This window comes from Stegostoma tigrinum, chromosome 24 (genome assembly GCF_030684315.1).
Source record: "Stegostoma tigrinum isolate sSteTig4 chromosome 24, sSteTig4.hap1, whole genome shotgun sequence".
Classification (NCBI taxonomy): Eukaryota; Metazoa; Chordata; class Chondrichthyes; order Orectolobiformes; family Stegostomatidae; genus Stegostoma; species Stegostoma tigrinum.
Window position 1 is genome coordinate 17,721,016 of NC_081377.1, and position 26,758 is coordinate 17,747,773.

General features: G+C 40.9%; 1 protein-coding gene across 6 annotated transcripts in view; it reads left to right on the forward strand.

Annotated features, from left to right (window-relative positions):
• dlgap3 (discs, large (Drosophila) homolog-associated protein 3) overlaps positions 1 to 17,237 on the forward strand; it is a 690,985-nt gene extending 673,748 nt beyond the window's left edge. For all 6 annotated transcript variants that reach the window (XM_048558167.2, XM_048558163.2, XM_048558164.2 and 3 more), the window contains one exon: positions 8,804 to 17,237. In XM_048558167.2, coding sequence (XP_048414124.1) covers positions 8,804 to 9,022 — 219 coding nt within the window. In that variant the 3' untranslated portion in view covers positions 9,023 to 17,237. The remainder of the gene's footprint in view (positions 1 to 8,803) is intronic.
• The last annotated feature ends 9,521 nt before the right edge of the window (positions 17,238 to 26,758 follow it).

The following is a 26,758-nucleotide window of genomic DNA, read 5'->3' on the forward strand; positions in this document are numbered from 1 at the left end:
ACCAATGAAAGTGATGATGAAGGGGAATACAGGAGTATAAAGCAAAAAATGGATCACCTAAGCAGGGCGAAGGAAAGTTATATTAGGATTTGGAAGAAAGGATAATAAATTGTTCCATTGGGGCTTGCACAGAATGGTGGTGGTTGATGAAAAAGTATTTCGTCGGATGCTAGGTATCAGTTATGTGAAGACCATTCCCTTTTCCTGAAGAAGACACTTTTTATCCAAATTCTATTTCACGGTCCCACATTGACTGAGATTATCAACCCATTCCTCTCCTCCAGCTCAGTCTTTATACATTTCAAACACATTGCCATTTCTCCCTGTGCTCATTTTTGAATTGATTGCCATCCAATATCAAATGTTTCTTTACTTGCTGAAGTTATAGAATATTTTAACTTGCTCTTAAATGCCTCTGCACCACCAGAATCTTCTGGTCAGTTTCTACCCCAACCACAACATTGGTAGCGCATTTTCAAATTTCCCAGTGATCTTTACCCTCCTGTATCGCTTCATCAACTTTGACACTGTCAGCTACTTGTCTCAAGCAATCACCTTGGTTGTGTTCTATTTCTGTTGTATGATGATAGTGCGTCATAAGAGGAGCTGTTAAAACTATTTTTCTGTCCATACACTCACATACTGCCATTGAAACTGATATCATGATCATGATTTCACTTTTGGACTGTTTGCTGATGACATCTGCTTCTACATTTCCATCCCTTCATTGATCCTGTATCTGTTCTTACCATCTCCAACTATCTGACAATAAGACCTTGATGATCTAAAAAAAACTCTTCAGTTTAATTTTTGCCACACTAATGCCAGTTCTCATGGGTTGCTGCAAGCATTTTAACATATTACAGCATCTTCCTTTCTCATTGCTTCAAGAGTTTAATCCAGAGGTTCACAATCTTACAAGCTAAGCTCAGATTTCTCCCCCTGTTTTCTTTCTGTTTTACTGCTTCTGTGCTGCCTGTCTCTTTTGTTGAAACCTTAATACTTGCTTTTATTTTCGTTGCTGGTACCCTTCCTTCTACCATTCATTGTGTACTACCTGGTGTGTGGAAAGTAAAGATTGTAAAATTATGGATGCACTACACACGCTAATCACGTCTGCATTTGTATTTGTGGTACCTCCACAATCAGAACCAATAGGCGGTAGTGGCATTAATTAAATATCTCGCAATAATATTTAAAATGAAGTTTCATCATTTTTGAACTGAAAGCCTATGGCACTTAATGTTTCCACAAATGCTCATTCAATTTCACTGTGTAGTTGAGAATAGAGTTCATTCCTTAGTACAGCAAGGAATAAGAATAGGAATTGATAAGACAGCTACAGAGCAATGCAGCTTAAACTCAGGGAGTCATGGTACCAACCAAGAAGGGAGAAAAAGAACAGCATGGCAGAGAGATATTTGATTGGCATGAAGCCATGCTGGAGGGTATAGTTAATTTAGCTCATTTATGCATACAGAATATTGTTATCAACTATAAGCTTATGCCAAAAAAGACCCAGAGAATGTGTTATTGCAATGTTATGAACTACTTGACTTGGACAAAAAAAAAGATTGACAGAAAGCTAGGTAATCACACTTACCTGTAAAGAGCTTCAGGCATTCTCATTACTACAGATGTGCATTGTGATAATGGTGAAGTGAGTAATTTTGCTTAATTTGACTTTGTACCAAAAGCATTTAATTGAATAATTGAACATGTTATTGGCAGTTCAGGATTGTAATTACACAGATTCAATGGTAGTACTAAAATTACAGTTAGAAGAGGGAGAATGATGAATTAATATTGAAGTCATTTTCAGAAAGTGGTTTCAAGCAATTTGCAGGCCAGGACCCTTAGTCAGAAAGCTACATTTGCATAATGCTCTACAGTGTTCTGAGCCATCAACTAACTCAAATTTCAAATTTAGTGTCGACTTTGCTCTTCATGCACCTTCTCTGCAGCGAAATATTGTATTCCTCACTCTGTTCTATTGTCCTAACACACTTTGTATGGTATGATCTACTTGTACTACACGCACAACAAAACTTTTCACTGTACCTAGGTGCATGTGATGATAATAAATCAAATTAAATCAACTGATGGCGAGTCAATAGTTCTGTGCTGTCTGATTGATACCTGATTCATTGAGCCAAGCTTCAGAAGCACACTGTGAGCTCCTGATACAGCTGCCCACCCAAACAATCACAGAGGTGTAATTAAAGGAGAACCAATTTTAATGGCTCATCAGGACACTTGATAATGGGGTTCATGTCACTTCTATAATGAATTCAACCTGCAACAACTGACTGTTCAAGAGGTTATTGCTGTGCATTATGAAATTAGCCTATTCTGAGGAAGTCTTGAGCAATTCAAATTGTGCAGTCTCCCGGTAAAGACCTATGAAACATTCAGTCCTGTCACTGAACTGTGCAGGAGCTCATGTGAAAGATAAATGCCAGCAATGAAACAGGGCTTAAGTCATACTCATATCCCCAGTATGACCTGTACCACAAGACATTGTGACACATTTAAAGTCTTTGCATAACTAATGGAGAGTTTTAACTAGCTCGGTGTGTTGATATTATTACAGGACAGTTTCTTGTTACCACTATACATATATGGTGAAAAGCCATTTTCCCGGGGCAGCAATGAGCTGTTATAGTAGAAGACATTTGCAATTTATTGAGTTTTGAAGGAATTTGATTCAAATATTCTTCATTGCTTAATTTCAAAACAGAAATGGGAGCTTCTTTTAGCTCCAAAAGGCAGGGCAGTTTGTTGATTTGTAAATTAATCAGAATATTGGGGGAGTATCTTAGATTTAACAAAATTGTTGACTATTTAAATCAATTTTAGCTAATCTGAAAATAACAAGCCTGTGGGAACAGGAAGTTTGGATTAGGAGAGACAGAGAGAGCTAAAGAGAGATCCACACCCAGGACTTGGAGAATTTAAACAACACATAGGTGCAAAAGAAAAATCAGGGTGTAGGAATGAATCACAGAAAAGTCTGCTACAAAAATAACCCAACGCGCCAAAATATTGACACTACAACTATTGTGTCTGTGAATTTAATTGATTAGCTCTCAGCTATTCATTCGTCATTTTGTCACGCTACCAGCTAATTGGGAACATTGAACAAATCATTTCCAAAAGTGAGGCCTGACTTGATAGACAATGACCTTTAGTTTTAGTATTTATTTACTATGGTGGTCAGTCACAAGGGGCTTCAATGTACTTTTAAAAAGATATCAACATTTCTTATGCAAATGAAAAAAAGGACAAATTGTGTTACTCTCTAAATCACCTGATGAACAACTGTCCATTCCTCAATGAGGTGATCTCAATTTCCTCATTATCACTTTGTCTTTTAAGTGATAACATGCACATCCTGATATATTGGTCCTTATTCAATTTCTAACTAGGCTGCTCAATATAAGTCTTTCAACTCTGGATACATCTTTTGAATTTCTATTAATGAAGATGGGCTAAATATGACAGCCTTATTCACTTTATATTCCTCCGTTTTTTCTTAAGTTTTGAAAATAGTGTCGGATAACTGAATTTACATGTCATCTCTATTTTGTGGAGACACTTCCTCTTCCTGTTTAATTCTATGGGCCTGAGATCCAGTCACCACACAGACTAGAAACAATCCAAAATGTTGCCTCCTGTAGCATAGTTATTTCTTTTACTTTCGATGTTTGTTCCAAAGACCTCATTGAAACTATTATTTTTGAACTTGCAGTTTATTTCTTCAGATAATAATTATTCCTAAGCAATTAATTTTACTATCTCAAATGCACCCTCTCCACTTAACATGTTACTCTTTAATTCAGTCCTACACAATGAGATCAGTTGTACCCTCTCTGTTCCACCAGTTAATGTTTTTTTCTTTCACTGCCCCATCTAAAAGACAAATTGTGTTATCAATAACTGACTTGCTCCAGTGTGTAACTATAACTTTATTGGTTTACTACCTTATTTTTTAAAAAAGCATTCTACCATTGAGACACGCTATTCAGAACCTCCTGTAGCCTGGTTCTCTTTATCAATAATCAAGAAAGAATTTTTTCTTTGACTATCCTGGGCCATCTCTCCTCTATCATAGGTTTTGAGGAAATACACTTCACATATGGCTCTGCTACACTTTTAATACCCATTTCCTGATGGATTCTTTTGGTGTTCCTAATACTGCAACAGGAGTCCATTTAATTTCCTGCAGTTAGCTTTAGTATGACTAATCTTATTACAATGGAAGCTTGTTATGTTCTCTCTATCACGTTTAGGTTCTAGCCTTTCTTAATTAATATTTTGGTGTATTTTTGTTTATTCCTGAAAAGTAATATCTTTTCCATCCCTAGATTTTCTTATCCACCTCTTTATTTTGCTAGAGTTACTGTGGAGCCAAATTCTTTTATTTTTATTTTGTCCAAAAAAACTGTGTAATGTGTACAGATAAAATATGTTTTGTTTCAAGTTGAGTAGTTTGACCAGTTGAATTGCATCTGGAACACTGTGACTTACACTTACTTTTAAATTAAGAAAAAGCTAGGATCTAGTCTATTTTCTTAATATATTTTGAGGGGGTTTAATCTGGGTCCGTAACATTCTTAATGCTCATAATAGAGAAATAAGGAAAAAGCTATACATATTTCCTGTACTTTAAAACCCAAGTTTCCAAATAATACCTTAATCTTCATCACATTTCATTTAATCATCATTCAATGTCCTTGTTGATTACTTTGAATTAAGAGCATAAAAACTTGGGAATTACAACACTAAACAAGACCAAGGTTCATCTCACCTGCAGTATACCATCATGGGAGCCCAGAATGAAGATGTTGACTCACAAGAGTCATTAGACTATATAATATGAATTAAACCCCAATGATGGAAAGTTTTAGAAATCAAAAATGCAAAGTTGCTTTAATGTTCCAAACATGCTGCACTTAAACTACATCACGTATTAATCATGTATCTAAACAGCAAATTTCACAGTAGTATAGAAATTATGATACTGATGAGAACATGCGGGGAAAGCTAGTTGTTTATGAAGCAGTGTAAGCTTAGTCTTAACATTTTTCATGGACTGATTTTATTTTTGATTCATATGTGCTATTGCCACGAATCGTAATGAATAGGATAACATTTTCTCAGCTTGTAGAATCATATTTTTTTGCTTTACTCAGTGTAGAAATCATCTTCTCTTTACCACCATGATATGCTGTAGTCTCATTTGTAGGCAGCCTCAACTTGTTACCCTACACATGAACATTTACTTACCGGAATCTGGGATCAAACAGGTGATAGAAGTTCATAGAATCCCAACAGTGTAGAAACAGGCCCTTCAGCCCAACAAGTCCAATCGGACCTGCAGAGGATCCAACCCAGACCCATCCCTGAACACAACAAGCAATTTAGCACAGCCAATCCACCTAACCTGCACATCTTTGGACTGTGGGAACCAGAGCACCCAGAGGAAACCCACACAGACACAGGGAGAATGTGCAAACTCCACGCAGACAGTTACCCAAGGGTGGAATTGAACCCAGGTCCCTGGTGCTTGTGAGGCAGCAGTGTTAACCACTGTGCCACCCTTGTTTTATGAAGATGTGTTGGAATTTAAAACATGTCCACACAAAGCACATGTTGAACAACAAAAGTGGTGATCATTCACACTCATACTGGCAGTTCATTTTTATCATTGAAGCATAAGTTGACCTCACACTTTGGAGGGATTTTTCAAGGCTTCAAAAACCAACTTATTAGACCACAAGACATAGGAGTGGAAGTAAGGCCGTTCGGCCCATCAAGTCCACTCCACCATTTAATCATGGCTGATGGGCATTTCAACTCCACTTCCTTGCACTCTTCCCGTAGCCCTTGATTCCTTGTACGATCAAGAAATTATCAATCTCTGCCTTGAAGACATTTAATGCCCCGGCCTCCACTGCGCTCCGTGGCAATGAATTCCACAAGCCCACCACTCTCTGGCTGAAGAAATGTCTCCTCATTTCCATTTTAAATTTACCCCCTCTATTTCTAAGGCTGTGCCCATGGGTCCTAGTCTCCCCACCTAACGGAAACAACTTCCCAGCGTCCACCCTTTCTGAGCCATACATCATCTTGTAAGTTTCTATTAAATCTCCCTTCAACCTTCTAAACTCTAATGAATACAATCCCAGGATCCTCAGCAGTTCGTCATACGATAAACCTACCATTCAGGGATCATCCGTGTGAATTTCCGCTGGACACGCTCCAGCGCCAGTATGTTCTTCCTGAGGTGTGGGGCCCAAAACTGGACACAGTATTCTAAATGGGGCCTAACTAGAGCTTTATAAAGTCTCAGAAGCAGATCACTGCTTTTATATTCCAACCCTCTTGAGATAAACGACATTACATTCGCTTTCTTAATCACAGACTCTACCTGCAAGTTAACCTTTAGACAATCTTGGACCAACACTCCCAGATCCCTTTGTACTTCTGCTTTACGAATTTTCTCACCATTTAGAAGAGAGTCCATGCGTGTAATCTTTTTTCCAAAGTGCAAAACCTCGCATTTGCTCACGTTGAATTTCATCAGCCATTTCCTGGACCACTCTCCTAAACTGTCTAAATCTTCCTGCAGCCTCCCCACCTCCTTAGTACTACCTGTCTGTCCACCTATCTTCATATCATTGGTAAACTTCACCAGAATGCCCATAGTCCCTTCATCCAGATCGGTAATGTATAAAATGAACAGCTGCGGCCCCAACACTGAAACATGCGGGACACCACTTATCACTGGTTGCCATTCCGAAAAAGAGCCTTTTATCTCAACTCTCTGTCTTCTGTCAGACAGCCAATCCTTAATCCAAGCCAGTAGCTCACCTCGAACACCATGGGCTCTCACCTTACTCAGCAACCTCCCATGAGGCACCTTATCAAAGGCCATTTGGAAGTCTAGAGAGATAACATCCACTGGGTTTCCCTGGTCTAACCTACTTGTTACCTCTTCCAAGAATTCTAACAGGTTTGCCAGACACGACCTCCCCTTACTAAATCCATGCTGACTTGTTCTAATCCAGCCCTGCACTTCTAAGAATTTAGAAATCTCAACCTTAATAATGGATTCTAGAATTTTACCAGCAACTGAGGTTAGGCTAATCGGCCTATAATTTTCCATCTTTTGCCTAGATCCTTTCTTAAACAAGAGGGTTACAACAGCGATTTTCCAATCATCTGAGACTTTCCCAGATTCCAGTGACTTTTGAAAGATCACAACCAAAGCCTCTGCTATTTCCTCAGCCACCTCCCTCAGAACTCCAGGATGTAGCCCATCGGGACCAGGAGATTTATCAATTTTTAACCTTTTAGCTTTTCTAGCACTTTTGAATTTGTAATGCCGATACATTCTCAACTCTGCCTCTGACTCTCCTTAATTATTTACCAATATCAACAGTAGTTTCTTATCAGATAACACGGTGTGAAGCTGGATGAACACAGCAGGCCAAGCAGTATCAGAGGAGCAGGAAAGTTGATGTCTTGGATTGAGACCCTTCTTCGCCAACTTTCCTGCTCCTCTGATGCTGCTTGGCCTGCTGTGTTCATCCAGCTTCACACCGTGTTATCTCAGATTCTCCAGCATCGGCAGTTCCTACTGTCTCAGTAGTTTCTTGTTAGTTTGTTTATATTGTCTTATTCAATATATGCCTCACTACTAGTTTTAGCCAAAATGCATCTGCATCATGGTATAATATTTACTGCCTTTTAGACAAAATAGGAAATGATAATGGATATCCTGTTATGATCTCTATTCCAATGTAAAGGAATTACTAGTAGCCCCAAGGCTTATTAACCCAACAGTTAACTTCGGGTAAAGGTTTCAAACAAGTGATGCTGTGATACCAGATGAATTTATTACTGGACAGGTCAGTTCCTAGACTGAACCAAGCATTTCAAATTTAAAAAAAATGAATTAGGTGACCTTTCTCTGAAACACAAGCATGCAAAGTTGCACATCTGTTTTTAACCCTAAAGCAGAGAAACTGTTTTATGTATCTAACTTCAACCAGGAAACCTATGAACTGAATAGCTCTCCCCAGCTGTGATGTTGCCATGAAGTCTATTCCTACAAACTGAAATAGGTTAATACTTTCAATGTTTATTCTGTCCACTTGTAAAACTCTCCCAATGCAAATAAGATCACATTAGCACCATCCATCATACTGGTTTCAAAAAAACCGTGGCAACAGAAATACTGACAAGTTAATCATTAAACCCCCTCCATCCCATACAAATAAAACCAAAACACAAACTCTAAAATAAATAAAATATTCACTCATAACCCACTTATAGCACAGTATAAATTAAGCTTCCTTATTATCATAGACAACAAATGTGCAGTTTATTAAAACCACAAATTCAGCCTGCAGGCTCTGTGGATCTTGCTGAACTGGTTGAAAATGGAAGGAACCCCGCAATCACGCTCAGTAAAATTTGGCAAAGCTAAAGGTGTCCCAGATCCATCATGTTTTGCCTTTATAAAATACTTTGTTTGAAAGTGCCTGTGTATGGGTGTCAGAAAGGGGCAGGGGCCATTTTGGATGTGACGGTCAATGACATATTTAAGTGCAGTTGGGGAGATGCTGGAGTGCAAGGAGCACGTGTGTAATCTTGCTGCAGCATGGGTTAGTGCTTTGAGGAATGAAAATGTTTGCTAAGAATGAAGATAAGGTCATGTTGAGGAGGGAAAAATGAAGAAGTAAGCAGATAACTGTACTTTAGTGATTCCTTAAACAACTGTTTTTGTTAATAGGATGAAGTGAAGATCCCTCCTCCTATACCAAAGAAACCCACGAAGGGAAGGTTACCCGCAGCCCGGGAGAAATCATTGGAACTTGCTGACAGACGCAGGCAGGAAGCGAGGAAACGACTAATGGCTGCCAAGCGAGCAGCTTCATATCGGCAAAACTCTGCCACAGAAAGTGCAGATAGCATCGAAATCTACATCCCTGAAGCCCAAACAAGGCTTTGAAATTGCACTGTGCCATTTGGCAGGAACATTGTCTTCAACTTCAGCTTTATTTCTTATGTACAAGGGATGACAAAGCCAGGCCAAGGGCATATTTGAATCCTGCTGTCTGGCCTCAGCACTAGCAAGCATTAACATTCCTCTTGTGTTCTTTTATGTTGTCATGGTGGACCAATTATATTTTCTTCTGTTTTTAAATGAAGCTGCAGTCTAATATATTTTGTGCACAAATTCTTTCTAATGCATCTGAGTGAAAGAACGACGTGAAGACAGTTCTGGTCTGACTCAAGAAGCATGCCGCTGTAAGCATCCCGCTGTCATTTGTACTCATTTTTTAACTTTTGTTTCAGTAGGAAACTGCACTTCACCAGGACAAAACGCCAGACCTATGAGTCCATGAAAGTTTCATCCTTCAATTTCACTGGAATTATCTTTCCAATCTGATATTTACCAGTGGCTTATTCTTGATGTGACATATTTTATTGAGACATCGTGACTGTTGTTAAATTTGTCACTGGTCTTAGAAAGTAGATTATTTTGTTTAAATAGAATAAGATTTACATACAAAACTGTGAGAATTGCAAAAATCTGAACCCGCAAGGGAAATGGTCCAGAAAGTGCTGAGTTCAGTCAACATTTGAAATTATTCGACTCCCCAGCAATTTCATGTTGTCCATTGCAATGAACCTTTGGTACTGGGAATTGGGCAGTGCAATTAATGTATCCCTTTCCTTTGGGGACATGGATGCAGCCAAGCTGAACAGGATGAAACACTCCCCTCAACACCCCCAACCTGTCCTTCTGTACAAAAGAATGTGATATTACAGACACAAGTACACAAGCAGAACAACAGAAGTGCCAAATGTAAAAAATATCTCCTCTCTTTCTCTGTCGCTCTCTCTCTTTCTGTATGTCTATCTGTCTCTTTCTGAAATGGCTGTAAGAAGCCTACATAGAATAAGTTTTACACAGCGTGGTTGGGTTTTCAGTAAGCAGGACCCACAGTACAAAACCTTGCCCATACCATGGCATTCACATCTGCTTAAGTAGAATTCTGAGTTGGTGTGAAAAGGAAAACGTTGCTGTAGTGCATCTGGGTATGCCCTTCAGAGGTCACAATTCAGACCAATTGTTGGAAGGATGTAGAGGGAGGCTTGTGAACAACTTCCTGTTTGTGTATTTAACCTGGGGACTGAATAATACTGACAGTGAGTGGAAACAAAGTGGAAATATGTTCACTTCTGTGACATTGGCCATTGCTCATCCCAAGTGCACAAATCAACAATAGCTAATGTCACTTTTGGAAAATAGCATCACTCCAAATTTGCTGGTGAAACCCACAAGACACTGGACAGGAATTAAAAATTAGGAATTATTGGTTTGTGAAATTGGGAAAAGGAAATATACCAAAAGGCATTGGGAAAATTATTGAGTGCAAGGGCTCAAACCGTGAAAGAATTTATCAGAGGTCCAAACTGCTGAAGGAACAATGTATTCATGGGAACTAGTGCCAAGAACACTTGCAGCTAAAGAGATTGTAAAAACTTTTTAAGTTGTACTTGCATGGTAAGGTAGCACTGATTTGCTGGGATGCGTTAACCACAAAAAATGTCTAATATGCAATAGGCTATGTAATGGCAAGACAAATGGACTACATTCTACGGAAACGATTGCACGGTATTTGGTCACTCTACAATAACAAGAGGAGTATGATATTAAACAGCATGATAAGCAGGTTGCATTCATACATTGTAAATTCCAATTCTAGAAGGCAAGCCATGGGAGGCCTGGTGGCAGAGAATTTTCAAGGGTCCTTATCACTGAGACTGCTACAATTTTAACAAGATAATATTCCTATTTGGTGGTTATCACTGCGACAAAGATTCACTTCAGTGAAACAGATTTATATTAAAGTCTTTCAGAGAACAGTGCAAGTCTTGTCTGTATTAGAGACCTTCAGTTGATTTTTCTTCTCTTCTGACTGCTGTTTTTGTACATCTGAACTTGGCACTGGCCAATATATATACAGTATATAAAGAATTCTGCCAATACAGAGTCTTTGAACATTTCTTACATGTATATACGATAGAGATACGCTTGAAGGATCTTATTGCAGGTTTATTTTCCAATGTGCCAGGTTTAACACCATCATATCCTTGGATTATTTATACTCAAGTTGCTGACATATCAGGTTAATAATTGAGTTCCAAACAGTATGTTTTGCAAATACTTGGGCAGTATCTGTGGAGAGCAAAACATAAAGTTACAGACCAGTAGCCCTTCAACTGAACATACCTGGAATTTTCTAATTCCATTCCTCTTTCTGCAAATGCTACTTCAACTTCTGAACATTTCCAGCATTTTATTGTTTTTCTAAATTCCCAGCATTTGCCGTATAGTGGAGTTTCCCGGTTTTAAATCTAAATGAATATTCCAACAGATTCCAAACTCTGTTGACATCCCAACATCTGGCAGCCAATTTATCAAGTGGCTTGGAGCCTTGCGAAATGCAGTTTCTTTACAAAGAGACTGGAGAAATTTGTTTTTCTTTATTCATTCACAGAATGAGGGAGTCGCTGGCCAGGCAGCATCTTTTGCCAATCCCAGTTGCCCAGAGGGCAGTTGAGAGTCAACCACATTGCAGTGTGTCTGGAGTCATATATAGGCCAGACCAGGAAAGGATGGCAGTTTCCTTCCCTAAAGGACATTAGTGAACCAGATGGACTTTTCTGATAATCGGCAACAGAGTCATGGTTATTCCTAGATCCCTAATTGCAGATATTTTTTATTGAATTCAGATTCCACCATCTGCCTAGGCGGGATTCAAAATGTTATCTTGGTCTCGGGATTTACAGGCCAGCAGTAATACCATTAGGTCATTGCCGCACCCCCAAATACGTTGAATTACAAATGGAAAAATGCAGAAAACATTCAGCAGGTCTCACAGCATTTGTGGAGAGAGAAGGAGGATTGATGTTTCCGGTCTAAGGCCTTTCTTCAGAACTGAAATAATAACAGGTTTTAAGTAAGTGCAAAGGGAAAGGGAGACGAGTGGAAAGAACAATAGGGCAGATCCCTCAAATGGTGGAGGCAGGAGAAATTAGAATACAATTGCCACAAGGCCAGAGTTGATGATAATGGGTCAAATAAAGAAAGAATAGCTGGGGAGAGATGAGTTGAAAATAATACAGGGCCAGAGATTATGATCAGAAATTGCTGAACTGTGTTGAGCCCGGAAGGCTGTAAGGTGTCTTTTTGAAAGATGAGGAGCTGTTCTTCCAGCCTATGTTGCTCTTCATTGAACACTGTGTGTAACTAAGAACAGAGAGATCTCAGAGGGAATGAAGCAGAAAATTACAATAATAGGCAACAATAAACTCATAGCCATGCTTGTGGATTCAAACTGAAGGGTTTCTCAAAGTACTCAATCTGTATTTGGTATTCCCATCGCAGTAAAGCCTGCATTGTGTGCAGTGAGTACTGAATGTTACATTGAAAGAAATACAAATAAATTGCGGCTTCACCAGAAGGCTATGTTCAAGGTATCTCGGTGATGAGTAGGACAGAGGTAAAAGGCCAGGTGTTTCAACTTGCATGCAAAGTACTATTGAAAAGGGAATGCATATGATTGGGGTATGGATCATTGGAGTGGACGGAATGGTCCTTATGGAATGCTGAAAAGAGAGTATGAGGTAAAACTTGGTAGTGACATCACATTGGAGATAGTGAAAAATGATCCATTGAAAATGGGGTGGGCTGGGTTGTGAGGTGAGGATAAGGAGAATTCATTCTTGGATCTGAGCTGGAGGGGAAGCAGTGAGTGGAACTGCAAGGATATGGAATGGACATAGTTGAGGACCATATTAACCACAGTGAGCAGAATCTTTGGATGAGGGAAAGGGAAGATCTGTCAGAAGATGTATAGAAGCTGGTGTTTTCAAAACACATGACTCATACTTAGAAACATGAAGACTTGATAGAGTCCTTATTGAAGTCAGGGATTGTTGTAAAGATAGCTATGGGAATAAGTCAGTTTATGATCAATATTCGGCAATTGTCTATCCTTGCACATGGAGATGGAGAAGTCAAGGAAAGGAAGAGAAGAGGCAAAGATGACCCATGTGAAGGTGAGAGTAAGACAAAAAAATTACATCTTTAAAAAATCATTTTAATTGGAGGAAATGAAAAGAGTCAAATGAGAATCTGTAAAATGTGAAAAAGTTTCAGCCAGCAGGAAACTTATGACAGGTGGTATTGAACAAAGCCCCTAGGAAGAATTTTAAAAATTCTTGTGGGAGATGAATATTTCGAGAGATTGGGTGTCCATGGTGAAGAAAAGATGGTAAATACCACGACACTAGAAATCGTGAAAGATCCCCACAGCATGGGAGAAGTTGCAGATGCTGGACAAGAGGAGATAAAATAAAATTGAGAAAATAAGAAGTCAGTTCCAAGTAGGAATGAAAAGAATGAAACAATGACCATTACAGCAATCCTGTTAGTGAAGCATTTAGAAGCAGACTCTGCTATGAGAAACTGTAAGCTCAGAGGCTGTGGAAAAGTTTCAACAGATGTTAAAACTGATTGGAAATGATAGCTTGATACTGGCTGCTGAGAGATATCAGAGAGTTGACATTCAACCTCTATTAATTAATTGCCAATAGACCAAATTACTGTGCCACCTTTGTCAGCAGGTGGGATGATAATATGGGGGATCAACGTGAGAGAATGGAGTGCTGTGAGTTGTAGCTTAGAGAGAGGGAGGGGAGCATAAAAGTTGAGCTGGACTCATAACATCAGTTCTCAACCTAAAGTTGGGAGGCCAGAGTGAGGAAACCAGTTAGAATGAGCTTTCTGAAGAGCAAAGGAAAGTTCCTTTGGATGTGGGGAAGATTTCTGGTCAACTATGTGAGCGTAGAGGCAAAGATGGTGGAAGAAGAGCTCAAGTGGTAATTGCAGTGCGATAGAATCATTAGCAGATTAAACCCTGGACCAATTATTTGGTGTCAATAGAAGGCAACTTCAGACTGGATGGTGAAAATTCAACATAGGTGAGTTTGGAAAAATGGTGAGGTCAAAGCAACCAGAGGGACATTAGCATGAGGTATTAAAACTTTGATCTTTGAAACCAGAATGGAAGAACATCATGCTTTTAGTTAAAACACCAGATGACAAGCATAAAAATTGGTCTGTGGACCAGGATGTCTCTAAAGGAGAGTGAGTTGGTACTGATAGCGTGCTTGAGGGCATGCATGGGGTCGTGCAAGGCATTGAGCATGGCCCTCAGGAAGCAGCAAGAGCAGTGGTGTGAATATCTTGGAGAAATCTGTAAAATTAATAATGTGAAATGTGATTCTTGGTAGTTCAGCTACAATCGTGGAGAATGGTCGAAATTGAGGCTCTTACTAAGGAAATAGGTGTGGTTATGATCAGGTGAAGAGAAGCAGAAAATGATGATAGTGACAAAGGTAAAACAGCAACAGCGATCCTGCCAGAGCTCAGAGCAGAGGTACATCAAAGTGGAACAATCCCTGAAAGAAGTTGATGTGAGTTAATTATTGATACAAAAGCAACGAATTTCAAGTATCCATGTTTCCCTACTTATGTGCGATATTCAAGGCAGCAGGCCAAGGAACTGAATGCAACTCCTTCAAGGGGTCTAACATTTTTGTCAAAATATTTACGTCTAAACTGAACTCAGCTTTAAAAAAACAACATAGAATTGATTTGAATGTTAATTATCTTTACACTATACAACCTTAATGATGCAACAACATTCAAAGTTAGGTGTGTCAAAATCTGACAGATTTGACCTTTTTAAAGTAAATATTTTGACAAGTTGCACAATTAATTAATGCCTTACATTCTTCTTCATTCTTTTAAGACTCTTCCCTTTCTTCTTTCTTATGTCAGTGTTTGTTCTGGTTCTTTACTGTTGATGTAATCTGCTACTTAAAAAACAACTACCCAGCCCTCTTTCTAGACAGCGTCTAAAAATACATTTGACATTTAATTATTGCACTGAAGCTATGAATCAGTATGATGCATTTAGAGCAAATAGTTTTTGCATAATGTAAAAAGATAATTGCTGTTAACATAAATTATGACTTGAATTCAGATTTAAAGTGAATATAAAATGCACCCAGCGGACAGCTTAAATAAAGGATGGCTATCTTATGCTGGAATATTGAAATTTTAAAAATATTATTATTGACATTGAAAGCAGACGTCGGAATTCAGTCAATGTATTTAATTCACTGCATTTAAGAAGTAAAATTTGCTGAATATTTTGTTTTTGTTCATTCATGCAATATGGGTATGACTGACTAGGCCAGCATTTAATGTCCATCTCTCTTTGGCCTGAATTGCAGACCTTCAGATGTAGGGACACCCTCAGTGCTATTGGGAAGTACATACAGTGACTATCAAGATGTACACACTAAGTGTAACGGTAGAACTTTACTGTTTATTAAACACAGAAGAACAAGGAAGGGTTAAAGATCAACTCTTCAGCAGCAGATGGGAAAGCAGCCATAGTGAAATGTCACATCGAATCAAATCAATCTGATCTGTAGGCAAAGCAGAAAGGCTCGGAATGTCAACTGACTATTTTTTCATATCTTTTCGTATCATGTGTTATAAACGTGGTTTCTGTTTACTCATTGCACGTGGCATTGCTGTCAAAGCTGGCAGTTGCGGTCACCCCCTAATTGCTCTTGAGAACATGACTGTCAGTCTATTTGAACCAGGGTAGTCCATATGCTGAAGAAACTCCCACACTTGTCAGATAAGGAGTTCCAGGATTTGACTCATCAACTGTGAAGACTGATATGATATATGGCCAGGATGGAGTGAAACGTACATGCAATGGAGTTCCAATGTATTTTCTGCCTGTGTATTTAATAGGCAACAGATGTTCTGATTTTGTTATAATGTGGAGGGGCCATTGAAAGAGCCTTCTTGAGGCACAGAGGTATTGTACCTACCCCTGGAATGGGTAGCCTGGGTACAAGTACCACCTGCTCCGGATGTGCATAATAGCAGCTCTGAACAGGATGATTTGAAAAATAGTTTTTTTTTTAAACAAAGTCGTTGATGGTTATTTAAATGCATTTTTTAGGTGGTATACACTGCAGTTGCGGTCCACTGATGATGGTGGAGGTGAACATTTTCAGTGATATATAGGATGCCAGTAAGTGGGTTGTGTTGTCTTGGATGCTGATGAAGTTTATGGGGATTGCGGGAGCTGCACTAACCCAAGCAAGTGGGAGATATGCCATCACCCTTTTGAATTGTGGATCGGAGAAGGTGGATAAGGCTTGAGGCATTAGGAAATCTCCATAAATTCCTAATCTCTGACATGCTCTTGTCGGCTAGTCCAGCTAAGTTTCTGTGGTAATCCCCAGGATGTTGATGCAGGATGATGTGATGCAATAATTTCATTAAACTCTCCCCATTGCCTGACATTCATAAGGCAACAATGTGACTGGAACATGCAAGTTATGATGTTCTAATGCATCAGCAGCAACAGTCGTTTTTGAGTTGTAGAATTTCAAAGGTGTCTAAATGTTGTACAGATGGGCTGCTTCGTTACCTGAAGAATTATGAATAGAACTAAGCACTTTGCAATCAACAGCAAACATCACCCACTTCTGATCTTGTGATGGAGGAAAGATCATTGATGAAACATCTGAAGACAATTGAATCTAAGACTCCACCCCGAAGAATTCTTGGGTGGCTGAGATAATTGACCTCCAAGAACCATAGCAATCTTCCTTTGTGCTGGATGCAACGACAGTCAGTAGAATGTTTACCCCGACTCACATTGGTTTCATTGTTAATAGGGTTCCTTGGTGGCACCTCTAGTCACGTCCTGCCTTGATGTCAAGGACAGTTACTTCTACCTCACCTCCCCTCTGTCTCGAATTCAGCTCTTTAACCTATATTTGGACCAAGGTTGTAATTAAATCTGGCACTGAACTTTCCTTAGAGATTGGGCTTCGAAGTATTACAACACAGCACTCTTTTAAATAAGATCAAGGTAAGTAGAAATTCTTTTCTGTCCATTCTGTGAAACTGATAAGCTTGTATACAGGCAATGCAGCAATACCTTGACTTAAAATACATCCTCCACACACCATTCCATTCCACAGAACAGGAATGGTAGGCAGGCTGCTTGAAGAATATATAATAGAGCCAGAGATAACAAGGTGTAGAGCTGGATGAACACAGCAGGCCAAGCAGCATCAGAGGAGCAGGAAAGCTGATGTTTCAGGCCTAGACCCTTCTTCAGAAACATTACACTCAACACATCAGCTTTCCTGCCCCTCTGATGCTGCTTGGCTTGCTGTGTTCATCTAGCTTCACACCTTGTTATCTCAGATTCTCCAGCATCTGCAGTTCCTAATATCGCTGAAATATAATAGAGCTACGTGGGTTTGAATGCTAGTGAACTATTTAGTTGAATGCGGAGATTCTTCTTTTCTCCCACTGTGGTGAGCAAGTGATCACTTAACTGCCTTGAGGGGCTTTCCATTTTGTGACTCGATAATTGGAGCTAAACTATAAAGGAAAAGCAGGAATACAAGTTAACCTGTGATAAAGTGAAATATGTTAGTTCACTGTCATAAAACTAAAAACAAAATTCCAATTCAAAGCATGCCCCCTGACCTAGTTATTCATTCCTTCAAGAAAAGAATGTGCTGACAATGTTATATATTCTGGAGAACTTAAGACCAGAATGGAGATACATTTTGAAAGTTGAACTGCTTTTAAGAATACTTGTCCTAAAAAATACTTGAGTTGCATTGTAAAATAATTTTTCATCTTGACAAAATTTCATGTAAATGTTCACCCTGTTTCATATGGACTCACTGTAGAAAAGAGAGAGAGGTATTAAAGTTATTGCCGTTGGCCTTCAGTGAACTCCACTCTTGCATTACAACAGTGGCTAAACTTCAAAAATATTTAATTGGCTATAGACTGCATGGGATATCCTGAGATCATGAAAACTGCCATAAAAATGTAAGGTCACTTTTTCTTTCACTTCCTTTCACACTCAAACCATTACACAAATTGTAGCTTGTTGGATTCGGGCATTCTTCTTCATTTTGTACATTATTGTCCTGAATAAATTACTCCTTCTATTCACATACTCTATGTCTGCCAACTGTGTTTTTCTGTGCAGAAACTGTATTGTGGATGACAAGACTGGGACTGTTCAATCTGAAAACACTGTCTGGGCCAAAGATTCAGGGAAGAGTAATCCTGAAATTGGTGGCAGGATCTCGCTAATTTGTATCTTCCAACAATGATCCCTGCTGGGGACAGGGTGGACTTCTTTGCCATATATGTCGAGGGTATCACTTGAGTTCATCTAGATCGGCTACCATGAGTTTGGCTGAGGGAGGAGGGTGGGTGTCATGACATTCCTGGAAAGGTCACAACTGCCCCCAACAGAGTTACTTTGCTGTAAAATGGATGCTCCTCTTTGGAGAAGACTGCACCTGTCCCCAAGATGCTCAAAAGCCTAGGATCTCCCTCAGACACATCAGCCAATTATGCTGCACCAGGCTTTTGAACAATTGGGCCTACAGAAGTGCCAGGACAGGAAGTCCATTCTCCTGTGCCAGTATGTCATCCAGCAGCATTGGTTGTATTTGTATTGGAGCCAGATAAAAGCCCTGGGCAACAATGGAAACTGGCATCCAGAATGCCAGCAGATGTACTGTGGTTTGTGTGATCACTTTCCATCAAGCATTGTATTGGTAGCATAAATATCCAGATAATTCTATAAATAAATGTAGTGAAACTGAACAAATTGATCTGCATCTACATGTAACAGTAGGATTACCAACAAGCAGGATTCAATATCAATGTAAAGTCACTGACAATAAGTCCTCAGTACGCTGCTTTAGTCTCCATTTACAAACAGTGGACATTTGGCACCTCCAGCAGCTGTCATGCAGTCACATGTTCATAAATCTAGACCAGACAATGAATACTTACACCTGGGCAAGTGGTTAGTGAATAACCAAAAAAGGAGAGACCAGGAAAGCTTGAGCTTCAGTTCAAGGGCCATGTTGTATTAATCGATATTCCAGGCCAATAATAGCGGTGTTGACAAAAGATGGCAGTTGCTTTCCACAACCTCTGTTTACAGCATTCGTAGGTGAAAGACAGATGAGGACAGCATCTGGTACAACTGATCTCAGTGGGATGATTCAGTAACTTACCGTCGGTCCAGAATATCAATTTCTGCTGGATGATCCCGGTTGCAAAATGAGTGTGTGGACAGAATCAGCCTCTGTCATGCAACACCTTGAGATCAAACTGCCAATCAGCGCTCACATTTGAGCCCAATCTCAATGTTTGCCTGTTTACCAGCACTGAACTCCCCTACCACCCCCAACACCCACCCATGAAGTGCTTTACTTCATACATTGATGGCGCAAAATAAAAACACTTTTTTTGTATTAGAATGGGATGAATAATGCTGAAAATGTCCTTCATTAAGTGGCAAGTAAGGAAAAGGAAAAGTGAGAATGTTAAAGACTTGAATGAAATGAAGGTGGACCTTTCTATGTAGGTTTCGGTGTAAACCATGAATCAGTGTCAATCTCCTCGGCCCATTAAAAAAAAACCTACATTTTAACACTTAAATTCAGTTCCAAGGTAATAATTATTGTTATATACCCACAATGAAAGAGTATTTTGTATTATTGGGACACAATGAACTCTGGAGATAGATGCCATTCAATCCCTCTTTAGTGTAGTTTAAGAGAGTGACAAAGCTTTTATGTGAAAGAGTGGAATAAAATGATGCAATGGATTACTGAGCAGCTACTTATGTCTCAACAGTTAATTGCCATTAATTATTAGGACAAGGGATCTTGTTAAAACAACAGATGCATTGCAAATAGCAAATTACTGCTTTCGAACCCTAAAGTTATGTTATGAAATAAATGCAAATGTATGCAGCTTTGAATAATTCATAGCATTGTGAATGACACTATTGCTTTCTAATCCCTAATTAACACATTTTATTAACTGATAATAGCATGAAGTTTATAAATGCATCATGTTTGCAGCATAGAGAGCACAATTAATATGTTTTCTGACTTAATATGTTGAGGGTAAACTGTAATTTGTAGGCATCACTGACAATGACTTAATCTGTTGAGGGAAAAGTCTACCCTGTTTTTTGAGTCGTGTTGTATATGTTACAGAAAGCAAACCTGTTTCATGTATGGCAGATATCACTCTCTTCATGGTTATATAGTGCAGGGATCAACACTATATCAAATGTTTTACGCCATAGAGGGATATGTGACTACCACTACAAATTGCCTCGTCCTCAACAATTTGCATTCATGCAGTATTCCTTAAATGAATAAACATCTTATGATGCTTTTTTAAAAAAAAATCACTAGAAATATTCCTTTCCTTGAACCCTGAATTTTGCAACACCATGTCTTAAAATTTTTTATTAAGATGAATTGGCATTTCTCATATTGAGCTTCTAGCGCATAGAAACAAGGGAGCAGGGATGACAATTTGGCTCCAAGAGCATGCTCCACCATTAAATACAATCATGGCTCAGCTGGGTGAGGTATCAGCTGTCCTCTTCTGTGGGCTCCCCACAACCCTCCATTCCTTTGTCAATCAAAAATCTATCTAACTCAGTCATAAATAAATTTAAAGAACAAAACTAAGTATGCTCTGGGGCAGGGAATTTCACAGATTAATGATCCTCCAAGTGAAAAAATTATCCTCTTTGTCTTAAAACGAAGAATTCTTGTTCTTAAACTACATCCCCTAGTTTTTGTCTTTCCCAGAAGAGAAAACATTCTCCTAGTTTCCATAAGTTCGCTCCACATTATTCTAAACCCTAAAACTCGTTGAACCTTTCATTACAGGTTAAGGCCTTCACCCTGAGAATGAGTGGAGCTTTAACTGAGTTTAAAGATGTATTTTACGGTTTCTGTTTAATTCAGTAAAGAGGTAGGGACTGAAAATACTAATAGCTACATAAAATTAATGTAGGACCATTCTTGGTGCATATTCCATTAAAGTATTCGTGAATACTTTTACCAGGCTTATAAACCGAGGCTTAAGGTGGATTGCTACATTCTTGACTGTGTGCCCTATTTGCTTAATTTACAAAAAGGGGCTGAACTCACAGATGCTACATATGTGTTTTACAAAATGGCACATAAAAGTCACTGAGTATAACAACTGAACCAAGGCTATATATTTATGCTGCAGGCACAATGATTCATGTTTAAACATAGGAAAGATTTCTCTTGGTGCCTTAAAGCCACAGCAAATCAGCACGCAGTCTTATTGGTTTAAACCTACAGCTCAGATTCAGAACAGGTTGCAGGACTCTGTTGTGGTAATGTGCTAATATGTGCATTTAGTTTGGATTGTTTTTCCCAGTTCCAACTGAACACAAATTGAATGAACAATCGTACCCAAACACCCATGTTGATTCCCATTAAATTAGGAATTGCACTCAAGCATGACATGAGATTGCCTGGTGTTAGATATGAAAATGCGGCATTGTTATTGTAAATGTGGCTATTCTGATATAGAATATCAGGGCATGTATTGGATTGAGAGGATGAATAACTATATTTAATCTTCTAAAAGTTTTTAATTTGCGTATGAGGAATTAGTCAATTATTTGTCCCCCATTAGCACTAACATTCTTGATTATAGTACACAAAATCATCTGTTTAAAATCACATTAAACATTTTCACTCCTATAACAATGTGCCCAGTTCATCAGCTGAGAATGACATTTCTTCTTGCGCAGCTTCTGGAAAAAGGTGCCTTTCCAGAGATTACCCAACTCCGGATTCCTTTAATTGAAAGTGAACATGCAAAATATACTTTTCAAACGTAGTTCTGTAGAAACTGCAGTATACTTGTGCTGTGATTATTCTGTTAATATGGAAAATTTGTTTAGTTAAAAAAATTGTGTCTTTTCACAATGTAGATGTTAAGTACATGTAAGGGGAAGATGGTATGACTGTACTAAAATCTATACTGGCTGACCCTTGGGTGAGGTCATTCTAACCTCACTCATTGATTTGCAAATTGAACGGTTCCGATCATCTGCTCATTTTACACCCTGTTCAAATTTAGTCTCATTGACTTTAATGGAGTGGAAAATCAGATTGTTGTCTAAAATGGGCAAGTTGATTGGACAGATAAAACCTTTCACAAATAAATGTACAGTAATGCTGTGCTTCTCAGTCCAGATATCAGAATGTGAATAAAAGGAACAGATGTCTTCTATTAAATCATTATTTCATGAAATATTAATATACCATCATATGCCCATATTGATATAATCTAACTATTAGACCAATGGCACTGCTTATAAATATATTGAACATTGTCTTATGCAAAATAAACATTTAAATAAATGTACAGGATAGATTTTGTGACAAAATTTTAGATATAAATTCTTATTGACTGTTTGAAAAACTCTTTCTGTCTGCCTGTCTCTCAGTTTGTCCATCTGTTTATTGGTCAGTCAGCCTATCTGTCTATCTTTGCAAAAGTAAATTCAGCCATAGGTATATCATTTGTTTTCTCACCAGACTCTTACCTAACTATCAGTCCTAGGGTTTGACTAGAAATAAACTTTGACAATATATATTTATGCTGTGGAGATCTGAGCTTGATTTTAACTATGTGCAGGTAAGCGGATATTAAATGAGTTTGAATCTGTCGCCTTGTTTGCAACAGAAGCAAGGTAAAATAGATAGTTCAAGTTTATAACCTCCTTACCTGTATAAGGAAATAATCTTTGGAGAAATAATTTAATCAGAGTGTCATCAGATACAGCAGCAAAAGTCTATGTTTAGAATCATTGAATCCCTACAATGCGGAAGCAGGCTATTTGGCCCATTGATTTCACATTGACCCGCTGAAGAGCATCCCACCCATTATCACCCGATTCATTCTATCCCTGGGATCCTGCATTTCCCACGACTAATCCACCTAGCTTGGACACCCCTGGACACGATGGGCAATCCTCCTAATCTGCACATCTTTGGACTGTGGGAGGGAACTAGAGCACCCGGAATAAACCCAAAAAGACAGAATGTGCAAACTCCACACAGACAGCCACCTGAGGCTGGAATTGAACCAAGGTCCCTGGTGCTGTGAAGCAGCAGTGCTAACCAGTGATCCAAATGTTACTGTTAAAGACTATTTTGTTTTGTCATGCTTCACTCAAGGCTGCATACCACATGATTTGATTATATTAATAATCCAGGGCTGAGAATACTGTCAAAGTATTGTCATTGAAACATGGGTCAATTAATTAAATGCATCAGCATTATACTCAAATTGTGTTGTGGGCATTCATGACTGGCTGAAATAAAAAGTAGTTTGCTTCAATATTAATTCATTACGTAAACATAAAGCATGTTAATTATTTCTCACTTGATATCCTATGAGAGAAAATTATCATTTGTATTTATTTCAGAATGTAAACATACATCAGTAAATCTATACATTTCTAACTGGTGTTGTTGTCCATCCGAGACAATGGGAACTGCAGATGCTGGAGAATTCCAAGATAATAAAATGTGATTCTGGATGAACACAGCAGGCCAAGCAGCATCTCAGGAGCACAAAAGCTGACGTTTCGGGCCTAGACCCTTCATCAGAGAGGGGGATGGGGAGAGGGAACTGGAATAAATAGGGAGAGAGGGGGAGGCGGACCGAAGATGGAGAGTAAAGAAGATAGGTGGAGAGAGTATAGGTGGGGAGGTAGGGAGGGGATAGGTCAGTCCAGGGAAGACGGACAGGTCAAGGAGGTGGGATGAGGTTAGTAGGTAGATGGGGGTGCGGCTTGGGGTGGGAGGAAGGGATGGGTGAGAGGAAGAACAGGTTAGGGAGGCAGAGACAGGTTGGACTGGTTTTGGGATGCAGTGGGTGGAGGGGAAGAGCTGGGCTGGTTGTGTGGTGCAGTGGGGGGAGGAGACGAACTGGGCTGGTTTAGGGATGCAGTAGGGGAAGGGGAGATTTTGAAACTGGTGAAGTCCACATTGATACCATTAGGCTGCAGGGTTCCCAGGCGGAATATGAGTTGCTGTTCCTGCAACCTTCGGGTGGCATCATTGTGGCAGTGCAGGAGGCCCATGATGGACATGTCATCAAGAGAATGGGAGGGGGAGTGGATGGTTTGCGACTGGCAGTTATTTGTTGCGAACTGAGCGGAGGTGTTCTGCAAAGCAGTCTCCAAGCCTCCGCTTGGTTTCCCCAATGTAGAGGAAGCCGCACCGGGTACAGTGGATACAGTATACCACATTGGCAGATGTGCAGGTGAACCTCTGCTTAATGTGGAATGTCATCTTGGGGCCTGGGATAGGGGTGAGGGAGGAGGTGTGGGGACAAGTGTAGCATTTCCTGCGATTGCAGGGGAAGGTGCCGGGTGTGGTGGGGTTGGAGGGCAGTGTGGAGCGAACAAGGGAGTCACGGAGAGAGTGGTCTCTCCGGAAAGCAGACAGGGGTGGGGATGGAAAAATGTCTTGGGTGGTGGGGTCGGATTGTAAATGGCAAAAGTGTCGGAGGATGATGCGTTGTATCCGGAGGTTGGTAGGGTGGTGTGTGAGAACGAGGGGGATCCTCTTTGGGCGGTTGTGGCGGGGGCGGGGTGTGAGGGATGTGTTGCGGGAAATACGGGAGACGCGGTCAAGGGCGTTCTCGATCACTGTGGGGGGAAAGTTGCGGTCCTTAAAGAACTTGGACATCTGGGATGTGCGGGAGTGGAAGGTCTTATCGTGGGAGCAGATGCGGCGGAGACGGAGGAATTGGGAATAGGGGATGGAATTTTTGCAGGAGGGTGGGTGGGAGGAGGTGTATTCTAGGTAGCTGTGGGAGTCGGTGGGCTTGAAATGGACATCAGTTACAAGCTGGTTGCCCGAGATGGAGACTGAGAGGTCCAGGAAGGTGAGGGATGTGCTGGAGATGGCCCAGGTGAACTGAAGGTTGGGGTGGAAGGTGTTGGTGAAGTGGATGAACTGTTCGAGCTCCTCTGGGGAGCAAGAGGCGGCGCCAATACAGTCATCAATGTACCGGAAGAAGAGGTGGGGTTTGGGGCCTGTGTAGGTGCAGAAGAGGGACTGTTCCACGTAACCTACAAAGAGGCAGGCATAGCTGGGGCCCATGCGGGTGCCCATGGCCACCCCCTTAGTCTGTAGGAAGTGGGAGGAGTCAAAAGAGAAGTTGTTGAGGGTGAGGACGAGTTCAGCTAGGCGGATGAGAGTGTCGGTGGAGGGGGACTGGTTGGGCCTGCGGGACAGGAAGAAGCAGAGGGCCTTGAGGCCATCTGCATGCGGAATGCAGGTGTATAGGGACTGGACGTCCATGGTGAAAATGAGGTGTTGGGGGCCAGGCAATTGGAAGTCCTGGAGGAGGTGGAGGGCGTGGGTGGTGTCACGGACGTAGGTGGGGAGTTCCTGGACCAAAGGGGAGAAAATGGAGTCCAAATAGGTGGAGATGAGTTCGGTGGGGCAGGAGCAGCCTGAGACGATGGGTCGACCAGGGCAGGCAGGTTTGTGGATTTTGGGAAGGAGATAGAAACGGGCCGTGCGGGGTTGGGGAACAATGAGGTTGGAGGCTGTGGGTGGGAGGTCCCCTGAGGTGATGTGGTCGTGAATGGTGTTGGAGATGATGGCTTGGTGCTCGGGTGTGGGGTCATGATCGAGGGGGCTGTAGGGGGTGGTGTCGGAGAATTGGCGTCTGGCCTCGGCGATGTAGAGGTCAGTGCGCCATACTACCACTGCGCCAGCCTTGTCTGCGGGTTTGATGGTGAGGTTGGGGTTGGAGCGGAGGGAGCGGAGTGCTGCCCGTTCTGCGGGGGAGAGGTTGGTGCGGGTTTGATGGTGAGGTTGGGGTTGGAGCGGAGGGAGCGGAGGGCTGCCCGTTCTGCGGGGGAGAACCTCCACAGCCAGCAACCCCAGGGAACCACGGCCGACGGAACCCCGCCCACGGCCGACGGAACCCCGCCCACGGATGACGGAACCCCTCCCACGGCCGACGACCTCATCGCTCCGCCCACAACCTCCACAGCCAGCAACCCCAGAGAAGACAGCCACACTGAGCCCTGCCGCATCTTCACCATCCCCCCAGACCTCCCACTGACTGAGTACGAACGGTCAGTCCTTAGTAAGGTGCTCACCTTTGTTCTCCTACAACCACACATCAACGAATACCAGTCACGGTTGGACATAGAGCAGTTTTTCCGCCGTCTTCGCCTCCATGCCTACTTCTTCAACCGGGAACCCAACCCTCCTTCCACTGACCCCTTCACCCGCTTCCAACACAAGTCCTCCTCCTGGACACCATTCCCAGGCATCCTACCCTCCCTTGACCTCTTCATCTCCAACTGCCGTCGAGACATTAACCGCCTCAACCTCTCCACCCCTCTCACCCACTCCAACCTCTCCCTACCTCCCCACCTATACTCTCTCCACCTATCTTCTTTACTCTCCATCTTCGGTCCGCCTCCCCCTCTCTCCCTATTTATTCCAGTTCCCTCTCCCTATCCCCCTCTCTGATGAAGGGTCTAGGCCCGAAACGTCAGCTTTTGTGCTCCTGAGATGCTGCTTGGCCTTGTTGTCCATCCACTGCTTTTCCTTTGGAAAAATGTTACCAGGTTTTACCCTCCAACTCTTTGATATTCATTGTTCAGAGGGAGACTGTGTGAGGCTG